Here is an 18,450-nt window from a genome sequence, read left to right on the forward strand (position 1 = left end):
GTGTATTTCTGTAGAAGTAGGACAAGATATACATCAATCTGTTCTGTTAAAAATATTTCCTACATATTCTGACTTTTAATTATAGAATTTAAACATATATTGGAAACTCTGATTTCTTGTCATATGTGAAGAATGGGGCCATAATTCAGAAAATAAACATCCTGCTGCTTTTAATAAGACTTAAAACTAGAAATTCAGACCATGAATGTAACAGAAATATTTACTAAGGTCAAAGTTCACACTTTTCTGCACAATTTGACTTCTTTATGCTGGCTATTAGAAAAAAATGCATGTTGGTTGCAAGATGGTTTAGGAATTGGATTTATGGTTCAGAAAGCCACATGCTACTCTACAACTATGCTACTTCTCTGTCTGCACATTATCCCAGACACACACACTGTAAATCAGACTTCTGGAACCTGAACCTGAAACTCACCATGAGGAAGGAGTAGCCAATCCACAAGCTGCGCCAGCCTGCAGGACACTGTGGGATGGTGATGTCCTGACTGTGCACTGCTATTGCAACTGATGGAGCTTCACACACTGAGCAGCGGCTGATGTATGGTTTTATGCCGCCCTGCTCGACAGGCATCATAGGAAGCGGGGCAGTTGTTGACAGCCAGTAGGATTTGTCATTTCTGCTGGCGTAGTAACAAATGTCTCCTGGATTGCAGTAGAGGAAGGGCATGGTGCTGAACTTTGAGAGGCAGGAGCCTGCCAAACCTTGAAAAAACAGAAAATACAAACACTTTATAAAAATTACAGGAATTTCTGGCTCCTTTGAAGAAAAATGTAAAGAAATTAAATCACTAAATATCACACAAGTGAAAAAAAAATCAAGCTATTACATATTATATAAATATATAAATTTACGAACTTGTCATGTATAATAAGAAGATGGTATTTTTTTCTTCTTTGAAAGGTTCTGTCTGTGTGGTACACTTTAAATCTGCTAAATAAAACTATTTAAAGTAATCTGACAGAATCTGTTGGTCAACATTTTAAAAGCAGCCTTAAAATAATCAAGAGGTTCATTTCTATCATGCAACACCATCAGGAAGTTACAAATAGTGAAACATTGCTTCTGCGTGACAGTGACCACAAACATGCAGCCGCAGTTGTAAAGAACAACATTCAGCACGAAGAAGCAAGTAAAACTTTAACACACATTAACACATGTAGAGTAATTTTCACACTTAGGATGACTTACCAAGGTCCTGGTTGTGGGCCTTTTCCTGGCCCTCGAGGTACAGCAAGCTGTAGCCATCCCACAGTTTAGCCATACCCACGGGACACATGGGTATCTGATCGGACTGACTGTGTTTCACCAGCAAGTAACCCACACTGACACTGCGGCCAGGCATGCCAGGTAAACCGGAAATTCCCGGGTTACCGTGGTGACCTAATGAGGAATGAGGAGTTCATTCGGTGGTCTTATAACCTACTGAGGTGATGCATTCACATACTCAGTATACCTGAATCATTCAGTATTTCATATATGGCCTCAAGACCTGTTAACTATCTACTCTATGATATTACGATAATCCAATCAGACATTTGACATTTTTTCACTAAATCAACACTCACACAATGTTATAGTTCACACCTACTTTAAATCTTTTAATCCAGGTTTTATTAAGCTAATTCCAAAATATCAGAGTATCAGACGCACCTTCCATGCCCTGTAGACCAGGGTGGCCAATTTGTCCACCTTCGCCACGCAATCCAGGGATTCCCGGTCTACCACTGATCCCTGGCATTCCTTTTTGTCCAATGGGTCCCACAAACCCTGTACAGAAACAATATCTATATGTATTAATTGGGCCCGACAATTTTTAGGAATGGTCAACAGCAAAAGTTTTACAATAACTAACCTTGATCTCCAGGAAGACCTTGTGCACCTGGGTCCCCTATATACCCCTTGGGACCTCGGATACCCTGTGGTCCAGGAAGTCCCCTCTCTCCTGGAATTCTGATGGAAACTGGAGGAGGACCCTGGTTTCCTGGAGGCCCAGGAAGACCTGGAAAACAGATCATATAACAGTGAAGACAAAAAGAAAACGAGCATACATGTACCCACACAGGGTATGATACCTAGAGGTCAGTCAGTATATTATGACTCTATAATTAACCTGGAAGTCCAGTGCTTCCTTTTGGACCGACTGGCCCTCTTTGTCCCTTTACACCAGTCTTGCCAGGTAATCCCATGAATCCTTGCTCTCCTTTCATTCCTGTAACAAAAAAAGCAGATGAAATTAATCATCATAATATGCCTTAGCAGGACCGTATGGGGCATCTTTGGCACAATCTTTTTGTAACTTAAGCTTCTTTGTGTGATTTTTAGGTAATTCAACAGTATTTCTTTGACCTAAATTACTAGTAAGAAGTCTACCGTCCCAAAAAACTGATAGTCATGTGAAAAAGAAACGTTTCACAGGAGTGCTGTGAGCACCATTACTGCTTCCATAGGAATTAGGAGGGTAAGTAGCAAATGCACTTGATTAACTGATCACCGGGGAGTGTGACCACCTCTAAAAAGCAGACATTTAGGCAGTTTGCTGGAATGGAGTTTGAGTTAACACAATCTTCCCAGGAGTGGGCATCCCTGCAACTTTATCCTGTTTCAGACTGTGCAATGCTTAGAGAAACTCCAAAAAAACAAGACTACATCTCAGACCTCATTTAGCAAGCTAAATGTTAAAGTTAATGGCAGAATAATTAGAAAAAGACTGCACTAGTATGACTTGTTTGGTTGCCAGAGAAAAATTATTTTCTCTAAGAACATCACCATATGACTTAGGTTTGCAAATTTACCTCTGAATGCACACAAGACTTCCGGAACAATGTCCTTTGGACAGCTAAACCCAAAGTGGAAGTGTTTGGCCATAATGCACGGCACCACATTTGGTGATAACCTAACCCAGCATATCAACAAACACCTCATACCCACTGTTAATCACAGTGGTGGAGGGGTGAGGATTTTGGCTTGTTTTGCAGCCATGACGCCCTGTTACTTTTCAGTCACTGAACTCCTCTGTGTACCAAAGTATTCTAGAGTCCAATGTGATGCCATCCGCCTACCAGCTAAAACTTGGTTGAAAGTGGGACATGCAATAGGACAATATCCCAAGCAAACCAGTAAAGCTACAGCAGAATAACTAAAAAAAAGAAAGAAAAGAATCAAGGTGATAAGTTGGCAACACAAATGGAGAGCTTTGCATTAATGAATACCTGCAAACCTGAATGAACTGAAGCAACATAAAGAAGAAGGGGCCAAAAGTCATCCACAACAATGTGTGAGACTGATATAGTTGCACAGACAAAACTGTACTGTTGTGACAAACTCTAGAAATTAAATAATACTGTTGCAATTCCATTAGCTGATTATTTGACCATGTACACTCATGCAGTACTAATTTAAACACAGTTAAATGTTTTAATTTAATCCGTACCTTTCTTCCCAGAAATACCATTTGACCCTATGTATCCAACTGGACCTTGATCTCCTTTAATTCCTTTCCTTCCTGGGAATCCAGGAAAGCCATTTATTCCTGTTACACCCTGCTCTCCTGGGGGAGCGTCCACACCAGAAAGACCTCTGTTTCCAGTGAAACCTGGAAAATACGTCAATACGGGTTAATAAATACAGATAAACTGAAGACAAAGCATCCCAGTGTACTGGTGTGAAATAACAATGGTTTCCTTTCACAAAACTGAATCTTTTTTACCTTGGTATCCTTTAGGTCCAGCAAAGCCAGAGTCCCCAAGGGGTCCCCTTCTGTCTGAGGTCCCACTTAATCCTGGGGGGCCACGGAATCCTGGTGGGCCAGGTTGTCCTTGATCACCTGAATGGATGAAACATGGGATTGTGTCAGCTTTAAGAAAGTTGAATTGTATTACAAATGGGTCTTATTAATGCATGGCGGTAGAGACTAACCATGAGGTCCCTGGAAGCCTTTCGAACCCAGTGCACCTGGAGAACCTGGCTGGTTATTAGGGTCACCGCTGTCTCCCTTCTGTCCTTTAATTCCCGTCTCCCCAGCAGGTCCAGTGATGTTTGGACCTGATGGAAAAAGCCAGGAAATGTGGGGTTACTAAAGTTTTTGCAACACAGAAAAAGCAAGACATATCTTTCATTCTGTTTAGGCTGGATTTAATTGTTGCTTTAATGTCTATGAATACACAACCAATGAAAGACAAAGACACATTTTGATATTATGTTTAGAGTCTAACCCCCAGCTTGTGATGCTATTTTTTGCTATTTTGGATGTTCTTTATCCACTATCCTTTGTGTATCTGAAGTAGTGGTTGACCTTTATTTTGAAATATTAGTGGTATATTCCAGTAGAGGTATTATACTCTATATGTTTTAGGATTGCACACATGGAAAAAATGTCCATGAATTCTTGGAAAATAGTACCTGGTGTTCCAGTGAAACCCTTCTGCCCTTTCAATCCATCTAATCCATCAAGACCTTTTGGGCCAGGAAGACCTGTACACATTTTCATAGTACAGAATAATATTGGAGAAAACAGGCATGTAGTTTGAAGAGAAAGAACAGGACAGTTATCTGACCTTTGACACCCCGGAAGCCAGGAATGCCTGGTTGGCCCTCTTGCCCAGGAGAGCCTGGAAGGCCCTTTTGACCTTGATTACCAGACGTTCCCTTCTGCCCATCCGATCCTATGAAATATATACATGTAAATGCAGTGTCATGCATATATAATATCTAGCATTCAAAACTGTACAATTAAGTGGTCAGTGTGAGTGTGTGTTCTACCTGGAAATCCTGGTAATCCCAGAATGCCTGCCTCTCCCTTCATGCCTTTAATACCTTCAAAGCCAGGTATACCTCTGTCCCCAGTCGTTCCAGTTAGTCCTGTCTGGCCTTTAAGAGGGATATTAAATCATTTAATTTCAGACCATCACTAGTTAACAATTGCTAATCAAAACAAGAAAAGAAGAAATTTGATGAGCTACAGTTTGTACCTGGCTCTCCTATAAATCCATCCTCTCCTCTCAATCCAGGAACTCCAGGAAGGTCTATACGAGGGCCTTTCTCACCTGTGAAATTTATTACAATTTAACACCGCATACAAATTTCCCTCATGATCATTATAATCAGTGTTTAAATCTCAGAATGTCTGAAATTAAAGTTCCTGGTTGTACCTCTGTCTCCCTTCCTTCCTGTTTCACCCGATGAGCCATAGGCACCAGGACTCCCTTTAGTTCCCTAAAAAAAGTTATATGTGGACAATTAAAAACACATGCGCACACAGGAATGATGTCTGCGAGAAAAGAAACGTGCTGGACATGCAGGTAAAAAAATGAATTTTTACAGACGAAGCTGAAAATATAAATTTAGGATTTAAAGAAGTTCTCAAACCATTCAGGAAGGGAAGATAGAGAAAGAAATTGTAAAGATCAGAGGGTCAAGATACATAACTAGACTTTATCCTGGATCAGTTTATCCTGAATCACTTTACACCTGTTTTTTTATATTGCACTCCAATAGTATCCTTGAGCCTCACTGTCTCTAAATCACACTCAATTATATAAAACTTTTAAACAATATTTTTCTTTGAAAAAGTACTACTTCTATAGGAAGTTTAGGGAACTTTAGCTTTTAGCTGCTAACTGCTCCACTATATCCACCTACTAGAATCTAGCTGCACCTGTCTGCTGTTTAGCACTGATGTGGTGGGAGTGGGGGGTGTTCTGTGGCTACATAGAGCTAAAACACAGACATAGAGCTTGATCGTGTTACTGTGAAGTAAAATCTTTATATACAGGGAGTGCAGAATTATTAGGCAAGTTGTATTTTTGAGGAATAATGTTATTATTGAACAACAACCATGTTCTCAATGAACCCAAAAAACTCATTAATATCAAAGCTGAATGTTTTTGGAAGTAGTTTTTAGTTTGTTTTTAGTTTTAGCTATTTTAGGGGGATATCTGTGTGTGCAGGTGACTATTACTGTGCATAATTATTAGGCAACTTAACAAAAAACAAATATATACCCATTTCAATTATTGATTTTTACCAGTGAAACCAATATAACATCTCCACATTCACAAATATACATTTCTGACATTCAAAACAAAACAAAAACAAATCAGCGACCAATATAGCCACCTTTCTTTGCAAGGACACTCAAAAGCCTGCCATCCATGGATTCTGTCAGTGTTTTGATCTGTTCACCATCAACATTGCGTGCAGCAGCAACCACAGCCTCCCAGACACTGTTCAGAGAGGTGTACTGTTTTCCCTCCTTGTAAATCTCACATTTGATGATGGACCACAGGTTCTCAATGGGGTTCAGATCAGGTGAACAAGGAGGCCATGTCATTAGTTTTTCTTCTTTTATACCCTTTCTTGCCAGCCACGCTGTGGAGTACTTGGACGCGTGTGATGGAGCATTGTCCTGCATGAAAATCATGTTTTTCTTGAAGGATGCAGACTTCTTCCTGTACCACTGCTTGAAGAAGGTGTCTTCCAGAAACTGGCAGTAGGACTGGGAGTTGAGCTTGACTCCATCCTCAACCCGAAAAGGCCCCACAAGCTCATCTTTGATGATACCAGCCCAAACCAGTACTCCACCTCCACCTTGCTGGCGTCTGAGTCGGACTGGAGCTCTCTGCCCTTTACCAATCCAGCCACGGGCCCATCCATCTGGCCCATCAAGACTCACTCTCATTTCATCAGTCCATAAAACCTTAGAAAAACCAGTCTTGAGATATTTCTTGGCCCAGTCTTGACGTTTCAGCTTGTGTGTCTTGTTCAGTGGTGGTCGTCTTTCAGCCTTTCTTACCTTGGCCATGTCTCTGAGTATTGCACACCTTGTGCTTTTGGGCACTCCAGTGATGTTGCAGCTCTGAAATATGGCCAAACTGGTGGCAAGTGGCATCTTGGCAGCTGCACGCTTGACTTTTCTCAGTTCATGGGCAGTTATTTTGCGCCTTGGTTTTTCCACACGCTTCTTGCGACCCTGTTGACTATTTTGAATGAAACGCTTGATTGTTCGATGATCACGCTTCAGAAGCTTTGCAATTTTGAGACTGCTGCATCCCTCTGCAAGATATCTCACTATTTGTGACTTTTCTGAGCCTGTCAAGTCCTTCTTTTGACCCATTTTGCCAAAGGAAAGGACGTTGCCTAATAATTATGCACACCTGATATAGGGTGTTGATGTCATTAGACCACACCCCTTCTCATTACAGAGATGCACATCACCTAATATGCTTCATTGGTAGTAGGCTTTCGAGCCTATACAGCTTGGAGTAAGACAACATGCATGAAGAGGATGATGTGGACAAAATACTCATTTGCCTAATAATTCTGCACTCCCTGTAGGGACTGGCTTCAGCACTACTGATGGTAGGTGCATTGTCTGCTAGCAAATGCTGCTAGCACTAGCCGTGGTGAAAACAGTGCATGATGAGCTGAACGGGCCTTTTACATCACCTGTACACTAGTGCAAGGGGATAATTTTTTTAGAGCCAGGGATGCTAGTATTAAGTCTGCAGTTTCAAACTTTTTTTCACAACTTAGATGAGCGCAGGAAATATAAGCGAGTTTAACAAAAGCATACTTATAGAATGTTCATGTACAGCACTAGCAAAGTGTAAGGTGCACGGGATAGATGTCTCATAGAGATAAAGTTGGACATTCCAATAAGTCAGTTACTTCAGCTGACTTGCTTTAGAGCCTTCCTCAAGTGAGTATTGGAAGACTTCCACATCTTGGTGCTGACTTCTTCACTCAGACCTGGATGTTGCCCCTTGATAACTGAATTACATTCATTTTATTGATAGTTTCACCTTTACACCATGCATTCCCCCGAAACCAGTAATTCCTCGGTTTCCAGTTATCCCTGGCATTCCTTTGATTCCTGGTAGCCCCTGTGGACCTGGATCTCCTTGATATCCTTTCTCATTGCTGGGGTCCCCGGGGAAACCATGGGTTCCCTCCTCCCCCGGCACACCGGGAAAACCCTTAGAGCCTTTGGAAAAGAGTAAGATGTGCCAAAGTTAGGGGTGAGAGAGCAGAGGAACTGAGACAAAAGGAGGAAATGAATTTTGATTTGAGCTTCACACCTCTTGCCCCAATGAAACCTTGATTTCCTACAGGTCCACCCTCTCCCTTGAGTCCTTTCATTTCAACAAGCATCTGTGGAGGAACTTTTGGTTTCTCCCCAGGAGGACCTGTCAGACCACGATCACCTAGCAGACAGTTGTGGTCAGTTGTTGAGTTTTTGTCCAGTTTCAAAACAGCTCAAGGAATCTACAGGTGCCAGTCTCACCTTTTTCTCCACCTTGGCCTTTTATTCCTTTTAGGCCTACTTCACCTTGCAGTCCCGACTCTCCTTTCAGTCCACTGTGGCCCTTCAATCCGAGATCACCACTACGACCCTCAAAACCTGACATGCCATGTGACCCTTTGTATCCTTAAAATGGAGGAACCACAGAACATTTTGACAAATGGTGGGCATGTTCACATAATTTATTTTGTGTTTCTTTATGGTCTTAAGCATTTGATTAATTAAGAAACAAACCCTTCATTCCTGGAACGCCAGGGCGTCCATTTAAACCGGGAAATCCTGGATCACCAGGTGGACCACTCTCTCCGATGACGCCATCATTTCCAAATTCCCCTGGGATACCTTTTAAACCAATAGGTCCTGGAGGACCTGGGTCTCCTTCATTTCCCCTCTCTCCAGTTAAACCTAGACAACAAGACATAAGAGGGATGTCAGACATAAATGTGAAGATTTGTGGAAATGTACACCTGTGTGTATATTCTTCTAACCTGGGTGTCCAACTGCACCATGTAGCCCTCGGGGACCTGTCCTCCCAGGATCACCAGGATAGCCAAAATTGCCATCTGGTCCAGGCTTTCCTTCCTCCCCCAGCAGCCCTGGAGGGCCAAACTTACCCTTTAAGCCAGTCATACCAGGCATGCCACCCATTCCTGGAGAAGTAGATGGATATAAACCATGAATCATACCTATCAAATTAGGGATTTGAAAAAATGAAAAAGAGAAACTGCTTACCTGGATAACCTGGTTCTCCTTGTTCTCCCGATAGGCCTTTAAACCCTCGAAGTCCAGGCAGTCCTGGGTCTCCAGGTGATCCAGGCATTGCATCCAAGATTTCTCCATGAACACCCTTTTCACCCTGTGTTCCATGCCGACCAGACATACCGGATGAGCCGGCGACTCCTACGGAGCCTTTACTGCCTGGGGTTCCCAAGTCTCCACGAGGGCCTGTAAAACCTGTTTAAAGAACCAACAAAAGAAAATATAGACTAAAGATAATATTTCAACCAACAATTAGAACAGTTCTATCTACAGGACTATTGCACAGTTGGGGCCAGATTTACTAAACGGGGAAAATTAGCATGATGCTACAGTACAATCTCAAAAAAAAGGGCTGATGGGAGTGCAAAGGTCTGCAGATGATCTCCTAAAAATGCACAAATTAATAAAGTCATAGCAAGTTCATCAACAGCAACCAACACAATGAACAAAAAGCAGCTCAAATTAGTGGGTCAAAAACCTGATAAGAGAAAAGGTTCAAAGAAACTAAAAGACTGACACTATGCCTCTTAAGGAAGTACCAACAGTAGCCTTTTAACACCAAAAGGTTTTGTGCAAGTGTATACTGTTACTAAAACTGGCCCTTGGGATTTTCTTATCAGTCTTCACCTGGTGGTCCAGGGGGGCCACCAATGCCTTGATCTCCTAATTCTCCTTTCGTTCCCCTTACTCCATAGAAACCCTGTGGTCCTTTTTGGCCAGGAAGACCTGTTGGATTGAGGGTAAAAGAAGGTATCAAAACATAGTTCCCCTGCAAGGAACAAAGCATAGCATCAGGGTCTTGATATTTTACCTTTAACTCCTGATAATCCAGTAGGCCCTGGAAGTCCAGGTGATCCAGGAGGTCCTACAAATGTATCGCAAGGGCCTGAGAAGAAAATAACAAACACGATATTCAGGACAAGATTTTAAATGTGCGTCAAAGTGTTTGGAAAGAACTACTTTGGTGAAGGTGAACTTTTACTGCTGCCCAGCGTGAACAGTTTTGAGAAAGTGACATTATCTTTATCCTTACATTAGCTGGTGTCTGGACACACTGAAATATTTTAAACATTTCATAATTCATCATGCATCCCAAACAAATAACCTAGAAGCAAAGCACAACAGAGTAGTCACAATCGAAGCAATAAGGTGAAAACGTTGTTATGCCAGCTACCTGTTACATCCACCTGTCCTTCTCCTCCTGTCAGACTACAGCCGCCTTTCAGTTGCAAATGAGGGAGAATGAAAGAGAGAGGCATTCGAAATAAGAGTTATTCAAAAGCACAAGCATTATCTCAAACAAGCTCGGCTGCAGCTGGTTTGAGAGATGGAGCTCCTGCAACAAAGAGATAGCACGAGGCAAAGGAAGAAAAGTCAATAAAATGGAAAACAATCTACATGCATCGTCCTCTTTTAAACACCGGCCATTAATCGTCATTCCCACTTGACTTCCTTGCATTAAGTGACAAAAGAGAATATTTTAAAAAAGACAAAATAAAATGTAATATTTAGTAGAGTGAAAATGAGTAAAATGCCTGTAAGGAGACAAAGCCTTAGAGGAGATATATGCAACACCACAAATAAGACAGAATAGAAGTAGGTAAGGAGGCAGCTCATTACCTGGACTGCCTGGTGTTCCTGGACTTCCATCATAGCCAGTGAGACCGTCGTCACCAGGTAAGCCACGCACACCTTTGACACCCTCAAGATTTAGACCTGGTTCTCCGCTCAACCCTACTGTGCCCGGTCGACCAGAAATACCTGGGAAACCTTTGTCCCCACGTTCTCCCCTGGGTCCTTCTCCCTATTTATATGGACCATCACAATCACTGCATTTTAAGATTGTTGGTACTCAAGCGAGGCAAGTAAAGGGAACAAATGAGCAACAAATAGTTTAGGATAAGATGCAAATCACAGAGTAGGAGACTTTTTTAAAGGTAAAGACAATGTGAAATAGTGATGGACTCACTGGAGAACCTCGGTTGCCAGGCAAACCAGCCTGACCGCTTCTGCCTGGAGCCCCAGGTGCTCCTGGCTCACCATCTTTTCCTAAATCTCCTGGGTCACCGTGATGTCCTGTTGGGAATACAAAGACATTGCCAGGCATGCAAACAACCACAAACACAAATAAACATGGTATTTCTTTTCTTGCTCACTTGTAACTCTGCTGTTGATCTGAAATAAGACAAAAATAAGATAAGAGGCACCTTTCTCTTTGGCGATAGTTGTGTCCCCCTTACGACCTTTTGGGCCTGGCAAACCATCGAGCCCAGGAAATCCCTATAGCACAAGAGAACAAAGCGGAGGGGAATAAGGAGATGTTTGGGGGTTTTTTTTGTCTGTACAAGTAGAGTTTGTCTTTTTTTTTTATTTTGCCTTACTGCGAACCCTTCGTCTCCTTGGAGACCTGGATCTCCTGGATCACCTTCCTGACCAAACTCTCCAGTCATCCCCGGATCGCCAGGATCACCGGGACGGCCGAGTAAACCAGGTATAGCATTTACAACGTTGCACTGACATTCTCCATGATCACCTAAACGTACACAGGAGGAAATTGTTCTGATTAAATGACTGCTTTTTTATTTATTTAGAATATTAACAGTTTAGAAAACTACTACTTCACCTTTTGGTCCTTTGGAGCCTGCGTTTCCAGGCCTTCCTCTCTCACCTGGGGCTCCCTTGTGGTACTCTCCCCCTAAAGGCAAATAAAACTATAATACATAAAGATGTAACAGATTTTACAAACAGAGACAACAATAAAAGTAACCTGATTCCCTCACATGTCCCTTTTGGTCCAGGAGGGCCCATCTCCCCGCTGCGCCCCTTGACTCCCTGTGGTCCTGCACTGAGAGCAGGGCGTCCTGGTTCACCTTGTTGGCCCTTGTCTCCTTTATCTCCAGCAAAACCTTCTGGCCCGAACAAAACGAAGACTGATGGAAACAAACAACGTTTTCAGAAGTTATTTCTGTGGTTATAACAACAGTCCAGGAGTTTTGACATCGGCACACGCCTCCTATCACAGTGGTACAAATATAGTGTTAAAGTTGCTTAAATCAGGGGTGTCAGGCTCCAGACCTCAAGGGGAGGCGTCCTGCAGGTTTTAGATCTCACCCTGGGTCAACAAACCTGAATAAATGATTAGTTCATTACCAGCCTCTGGAGAACTTCAAGACACGCTGAGGAGGTAGTTTAGCCATTTAAATCAGCTGTGTTGCATTAAGGATACATCTGCAGGACACCGGCCCTCGAGGTCTCGAGTCTGACACCCCTGGCTTAAATCATTCCAATTTCTATTAACTTTGGAAAGTCAAACAAGGAATTCTCAACCTATAACATCAAATAGGGTTACCTAGTAGTTTCATATGTAAAAAAAAACAAAACAAAAAAAAACAACAGCTATTTTCCAAGTTTTAGTTTTAAGTATCAGGACATGATAAAAAGCAGGGCTTTCCAGATTGATTTATTGATTTATATACAACCAAAGATGAACAACAACATAGCATGTATTACAGAAAGCAAAAGCTGCTGTGTGAAGAACTAAGTACAACCTTACTGCCTCCATAGGAATTACAAAGGTAAGTAGTAGGCAGGAGCCAGCAAATTAACCCGAATGTCAGAATACAATGTTCAAAGAATCAAACAAACCCAAGAACTCAGCCTCCACAGACCTCAGTTAGCATGTTAGCCGTTAAAGTTCATGACAGTAGAATAAGAAAAAGACTGCAGGTTTCTTTGGGAGAGTTGCCAGGAGAATGCTTTTCTCTTTAAAAAGAGCATGGCCGCATGACTTTGGTTACCTTATCATTGGGTGTACTTCATCACACACTGCTTCTGTATTTTGGCTCAGTGAAAGAGACCTGGACTGCATGGCTATTTATATCTCTTGTCCTTCATCCGAAGCACTGAGACGATATCACTCATTTTGATTGACGCTACTTTTCAGAAGTGAGCACAGCAGGGCAGACAGTTTTCTGAAGTATGTAGTAGGAAACACTGTCATCAAAAGGCAAGTGGAGGTTAACCCATTCCCATCTTTTTCTGCTTAGGCTACGCCCAAGGGGAAAATGTGAGTCACCACAAAGTCACAAGTTAGGCAGATTTTGACAGATGGTTCCTCCACAGTGAAAACGCAACTCCAACAAGGCCTGGGAAACTAATACTACTACTGTAACTGGGTGAAGGTGAAGGTGGTAGAGGTGGAGTTTTTGGCCATTTTATTTCTCCATATGACGTGAAAAGGGAAACTACTTATGAGTCTTACAAACAACGTGTGACTCAAAAAGGCAAATGCTGATCTTTTACCACATCGGTAGAAACCTGGTGGTGCTTACTAGAGAGAACAGCAGCTGAAATGATAGTTTTATTTTTTACAGTTGTTGGGATAGAAGAAGGGAGTACACAGAAGATTATTACAAAGGCCCATAAGACCAGCTTCCTAAGTTTGTGTTTATTGATGTTAGTTATATCAAACTCCAGGCAACCGGCCAGGGTTTTTAACGTTTCCCACACTTTCCCGTCAAAACATAATAACAGAATCTTTGCCCCACATAGTTTTTTGGGATCTGTTCACATGATCCTTTTAAGGCCTGAACCATGAAATAATTGCCAGAAAATGCAGGCATTTTTTTTTGCAATTTAGTCCTTAAAATCTATTGTGCTGTTTCTTTCGATTTTTCAGGGAGAAACAAAAATCACACTGATAATGTAAAAGCCTCAAAAGCTCATATATCAAATATGATATACTTGGCTTTAAAGGGCTGTTCACGTGTTAGCAGGTCGAGCCACAAATAACCAGTATGAACGTGCAGCAGTCAGCTGCTCTTTTCATAACAACTGCGATGTTGTTTAAGTCAAAGGTTTCGTGTCCTTCGAAAGCTTCTGTTTACATACCTTGTTGTTCTTCAGAGGCAGGAAGTCCTGGCAGACCAGGAACACCTTGGTCTCCAATCGAACCCCTCTCTCCAGGTAAACCTTTCTCACCAGGAGGACCGGCTTATAAAGTCAAAGAAAACACAGGAAGCATTTTTTAGCATTTACGCAAAAGGTAACATCAACAGCTTCCAGGCATGGTTTGCTAAGAAATCATTCAGACAATGGTAAACCAAACTCTGTAACACTGTTCGTATAGAATTAGTCTTTGTTGCGTTACTTAATAATACTGATTTCAGTGTCACTTTATTAATGTTGGACCATCTTTGTTTCCATGTCAGTATAACAAACATTTCTAATGTACCCTCAACCAGATGCCATGAACAAATGTTGTGTTGACATCCCTCCTGGACAAGAGCCTTGACTGAAATCTGAGCTCATGTAGACTACAATAACCTTCTTTAGAGTCACTTGACCTTTGACCTTAGTAAACTTGCCTCATTCCATTGAGTGGCTTATCAGCACAGTTTCGGATTTATCTTAATCAAAATAATTTTTCTGGTTTCCACTGACTCATTATTTGACTGTTTCTCTTGTGTTAGTTACTTACCCGCTGAGTCCCAAAAAGGCCCTTGTGAAATCACCTCTCCTGGGTCACCAATAACACCCTGAAACACAAATGCATCCTAAGTCTTTCTGTACTCCTCGGTACTTCAACTAATAAGATATTTGACTGTCTGTGTGTGACTGTCACGTGCACATTGTGCTGTTTTTAATCACAATATCATAACTAAGCCATTTATTCTAAATAACTGTCTACACCTTCTGTTGACCAGTCATTTAGAAAAGAAATGAAACAGCATCAGGTGCTCACCTTAGGACCATCTCTGCCTCTTGGTCCTCTTTCACCGTAATCACCCTACAGAGAGATGTGATTGTCAGATTAATAAACTGTGTTTTATATTATTTTAAGAATACAACCATAACGTGACATCTCTTTTTACCTTTCGTCCAGGTCTTCCATTTGCACCAGGTGGACCCTAGAACAGAAACCAAAGCAGCAGATGACATAACAGCAGGACAAAGGAAAGTGGTTTGATAGCATGTTTAGAAGTATGCTGAGCTAACCCGTGGTCCAGGCATTCCTTTTATTCCACGCTCTCCTTTGTTGTCTGCCTGAAATCACACAAAATAAATCCAGTTAATTAGAAATAATAATAATGATGAACATCGCACTTACGTGGATGTGTTATATCTGTGTTTGTGATCTAAATGTGTATGATGAGTCATTAGTGGTAACATACCAGCGCCCCTCTTTCTCCTTTTACACCTTTGTCTCCAGGATGACCCTAAAACAAAGTATTTTTATGATATATGTTAGTGCTTGTGACGCTCCCTCTTATTTTATCTTCAAAGGTTTATGAGCAAAAATGAGGACCTGAAATTCAGTTGCATTGAACAGAACTTGCTCATGTGTATCGTTTCCTGGAGGCCCTGGGGGTCCAATTTCTCCCTGTGGTGAGAGCATACATACACAGAACTGTTAGCAGCAAAATATATGAAAAATATAAAAATATATTATACTTCATCCTTTTCTCGCCGTTTCCCCTTTCTTAAGAATGGCTTCTTTACAGCCAGCCTGTTTCTTAAAGATATGAATTTTGTTCACCTCCTGCAGGCATCCTATTTTGTCCTCCACTAGTCCAGTTTCTTAAAATTTTTAAGGACATCCTGCTGAGATATGACACGTAATATTTATTTGGTAATAACCTTGCTGATGCAAAATAAACCCCAAACTGTTATGCCTGGCAAACTGTTTTATCTTTGGCATTTTTCTTCATAAATTCATTCAAAGAAAAAGGAACAAACGATGTGATTTTGTGGCAGGTTGTTAGTAACAAAGTGCCTAAACATACCATTACAGTTGGTTCTCTGCTACATTTTCTGTTATGTGTAAACACAACAGTGTCATGGCTCCTGTGTCATTGACACAGTGTTTTGAGTTTTTTATTCTTTGTTCTGGCTTAAGAGATTTGCTGCTGCGTTTTCGGTGTTCTTGTAGTTATGTTTTTGGTTTTGCTGGAGCACTACGTCTTTGATGGTGATTGAGTCCTTGAGTTTCTGTAAATTTCTATTTCCAGTTAGTGTTCTGGCTTTTGTTTTTTGTTACTTTTTTTTTTTAGCCAGCCTGTGTTTCCTGAGTCTTGTCTTGTCTAGTCTGTCTCTTTGTTTGTCACTTCCTGTTTTATTTTGCTAGTCTTCGTCTCATGTGCTTCACGTTCAGTTTTGTTCCCTCCGTCTTATTAGTAGATTCTATTCAGTTGTGTTCCCTGGTGTCGCTTTTGTGCCTTATTGCCTTGTGTGTATTTAAGTGTTCAGCCTTCCTCTGTTCTTGGTTATGTTGTTGTCAAACCTTCCCATAAAGCTGTGTTTCCTGTGTGTTCTGCGTCCCATTACAGACGTATAGGTTAATTCAGTGTTTCCCAACCACTGTGTGAAGATTATCCAACTTCACCTGATTGGTATTATAAGTGAATGGTGTGTAGTGACAGGCAGAACAATTACATTATCTTCCACTTGAGGGCAGTACAGCTGCTTGTTACAGTTAGGTGGGTAGCCAACAGAAAAGACTGTTTTCTACAGTCATTGGTTGGCAACTGCCAGTAAAACAGAAGAAGGCGACTAAGAAATACAAAAGTACATAGCCATGCTGCGAGTGAGACAACGTCACAGGTAATGGCGATGGATAATTATTTGAAGATGATGTGATTAGTCTGACCTGGCTCAACTAAACAGGCCCAGGGTTCACACCAAGTAAGTAAAATGAGAGTAAATTTTCATTATATTTCAATAAATATACTTTTTGTGACATTTTTGTTTGCTTGTGTGCCGTGTGATTTTTCCAATGTGAAATATGTGTTGTGGCTCCAAAAGGTTGGGAAACACTGGGTTAGTTTACGCTCCAGAGTTCGCCGAGTGTCATAGTGTAATGTTTTGAAGAGATTTCTGCGTTAAAGCCACTTTGGGTCCACCTTTACTTGCCTCACTGCTGTTAGGTGTCTTTTTTATGTCTAATTGACTAAAAAACAGAACCACATTCCTCTGAAAATGGTCAGGTAAGGAGATTGAGTGAAAACGCAGCCAATGTCCCAAACAAACAAACAAACAAACAAACAAACAAACAAACAAACAAACAAACAAACAAACAAACAAACAAACAAACAAACAAACAAATTAATTAATTAATAAATTTCAGAGAGCCTGGTGAACTCTTGTTCAAGACTATTTTAATAATGAAAAACAAAACAACCTCTAGCTTCTTGCAACACAAATATAAAGACATCAGTGGTGCCACCAGACTGTTGCACAGTCCTACTTAGAAGATAGATTTACTACAAAATACCTTTTTTTTTAAAAAACTTTTTTCTTTGATTTTCATTGTTTTATGATGTAACACTGGATATTTTCCCTATAAAAGCTTTTAAAAATCGATCACTACCTCACACTCTTAGAGCAGAATTGCTTCTGTAGCTGTGCTGCTAACACTTCACCAACATCTGTCCCCAGTTTGAAAATGAATCTGTATTTATGTAGCTGCCAGACAAATATTCAGGAATTAAAAGAAAAAATACTGGGATGCATATACGTTTTTCACACATTTACAGTTATTGAAGTAGCAACACACACACACACACACACACACACACACACACACACACACACACACACACACACAAATGATCACTCACTAGATCTCCTCTGAGTCCCTTAATGACTCTGGTCATCGTACCCTGTCAGGAAGAAAACATAATTTGAATGTTTATTTTAAACACATTACATTCACTCACTGGTCACTTCATTATGTGCACTTTATCCAGTGCTCATTAATTAAAACATCTAATCAGCCAATCACATGCCAGCATGTATTCAAAAATGAAGACATGACAATCTGCTCAGATATAAATGTGTGATACTATCATATCACTATGGAGCAAAATCTCTGAGGGATGTTTCCAGCACCTTGTTGAATTTATGCAATGAAAAATTGTGACAATTCTGAAGGCAAAAAGCCTAATGACGTGTCTACATAAGTGTTTATTTAATATTGCTGCCTTACCTTTGGTCCAGGAGGACCTGGAGGACCTGGGGGACCCTGGGAGAAGACAGAAGGATATTCGTATCAATCACGTTACATAATAACAGGTCTGAAACTATAAAATAACAACTAAACTAATGAATTGAAAGATGTGAACCTTTGGTCCTTGCACGCCTCTGTAACCTCTTGACCCTGGATCTCCTGGAAACCCCTGAATAAAAAAAAAAGGATCAAATCGCAGATCTTTGGGGGACACTGCAACCAGATAAAAGTAATTTTCTAGGTTCGTTAAAGGATCTTACAAATGCTCCATCAAATCCTGGTGTGCCGGGATCACCCTGAGGAGGGACGGTTAAAGATGCATAAAGTTAGTAAGTTTGATATTATATGGATTAAGTCTTGTCA

General features: G+C 41.1%; 1 protein-coding gene across 4 annotated transcripts in view; it reads right to left on the reverse strand.

Annotated features, from left to right (window-relative positions):
• Window positions 1-18,450, reverse strand: part of col4a2 (collagen, type IV, alpha 2) — a 63,782-nt gene that overhangs the window by 1,504 nt on the left and 43,828 nt on the right. For 3 of the 4 annotated variants that reach the window (XM_086266354.1, XM_086266357.1, XM_086266355.1), the window contains 39 exons: window positions 18,348-18,383; window positions 18,203-18,256; window positions 18,067-18,102; window positions 17,699-17,740; window positions 15,388-15,462; window positions 15,254-15,298; window positions 15,078-15,125; window positions 14,954-14,989; window positions 14,824-14,868; window positions 14,560-14,617; window positions 13,971-14,072; window positions 11,861-12,010; window positions 11,704-11,775; window positions 11,462-11,613; window positions 11,288-11,360; window positions 11,050-11,156; window positions 10,701-10,884; window positions 10,255-10,299; window positions 9,892-9,966; window positions 9,708-9,806; window positions 9,054-9,275; window positions 8,810-8,971; window positions 8,556-8,726; window positions 8,304-8,447; window positions 8,098-8,223; window positions 7,822-8,003; window positions 5,170-5,233; window positions 4,990-5,064; window positions 4,781-4,888; window positions 4,576-4,683; window positions 4,421-4,492; window positions 3,938-4,063; window positions 3,729-3,845; window positions 3,453-3,614; window positions 2,133-2,231; window positions 1,875-2,021; window positions 1,673-1,789; window positions 1,211-1,402; window positions 437-723 (listed from right to left, as the gene is read on the reverse strand). In XM_086266354.1, coding sequence (XP_086122480.1) covers window positions 437-723; window positions 1,211-1,402; window positions 1,673-1,789; window positions 1,875-2,021; window positions 2,133-2,231; window positions 3,453-3,614; window positions 3,729-3,845; window positions 3,938-4,063; window positions 4,421-4,492; window positions 4,576-4,683; window positions 4,781-4,888; window positions 4,990-5,064; window positions 5,170-5,233; window positions 7,822-8,003; window positions 8,098-8,223; window positions 8,304-8,447; window positions 8,556-8,726; window positions 8,810-8,971; window positions 9,054-9,275; window positions 9,708-9,806; window positions 9,892-9,966; window positions 10,255-10,299; window positions 10,701-10,884; window positions 11,050-11,156; window positions 11,288-11,360; window positions 11,462-11,613; window positions 11,704-11,775; window positions 11,861-12,010; window positions 13,971-14,072; window positions 14,560-14,617; window positions 14,824-14,868; window positions 14,954-14,989; window positions 15,078-15,125; window positions 15,254-15,298; window positions 15,388-15,462; window positions 17,699-17,740; window positions 18,067-18,102; window positions 18,203-18,256; window positions 18,348-18,383 — 4,215 coding nt within the window. The remainder of the gene's footprint in view (window positions 1-436; window positions 724-1,210; window positions 1,403-1,672; window positions 1,790-1,874; window positions 2,022-2,132; window positions 2,232-3,452; window positions 3,615-3,728; window positions 3,846-3,937; window positions 4,064-4,420; window positions 4,493-4,575; window positions 4,684-4,780; window positions 4,889-4,989; window positions 5,065-5,169; window positions 5,234-7,821; window positions 8,004-8,097; window positions 8,224-8,303; window positions 8,448-8,555; window positions 8,727-8,809; window positions 8,972-9,053; window positions 9,276-9,707; window positions 9,807-9,891; window positions 9,967-10,254; window positions 10,300-10,700; window positions 10,885-11,049; window positions 11,157-11,287; window positions 11,361-11,461; window positions 11,614-11,703; window positions 11,776-11,860; window positions 12,011-13,970; window positions 14,073-14,559; window positions 14,618-14,823; window positions 14,869-14,953; window positions 14,990-15,077; window positions 15,126-15,253; window positions 15,299-15,387; window positions 15,463-17,698; window positions 17,741-18,066; window positions 18,103-18,202; window positions 18,257-18,347; window positions 18,384-18,450) is intronic. The other variant, XM_086266356.1, reaches the window with a different exon arrangement.

The sequence above is a fragment of the Aulonocara sp. 'chitande type north' Nkhata Bay genome, linkage group LG16 (genome assembly GCF_057382095.1).
Source record: "Aulonocara sp. 'chitande type north' Nkhata Bay isolate Kocher_YH1m ecotype deep benthic linkage group LG16, A_spYH_male_GT1.1, whole genome shotgun sequence".
In the NCBI taxonomy this organism is placed as follows: Eukaryota; Metazoa; Chordata; class Actinopteri; order Cichliformes; family Cichlidae; genus Aulonocara; species Aulonocara sp. 'chitande type north' Nkhata Bay.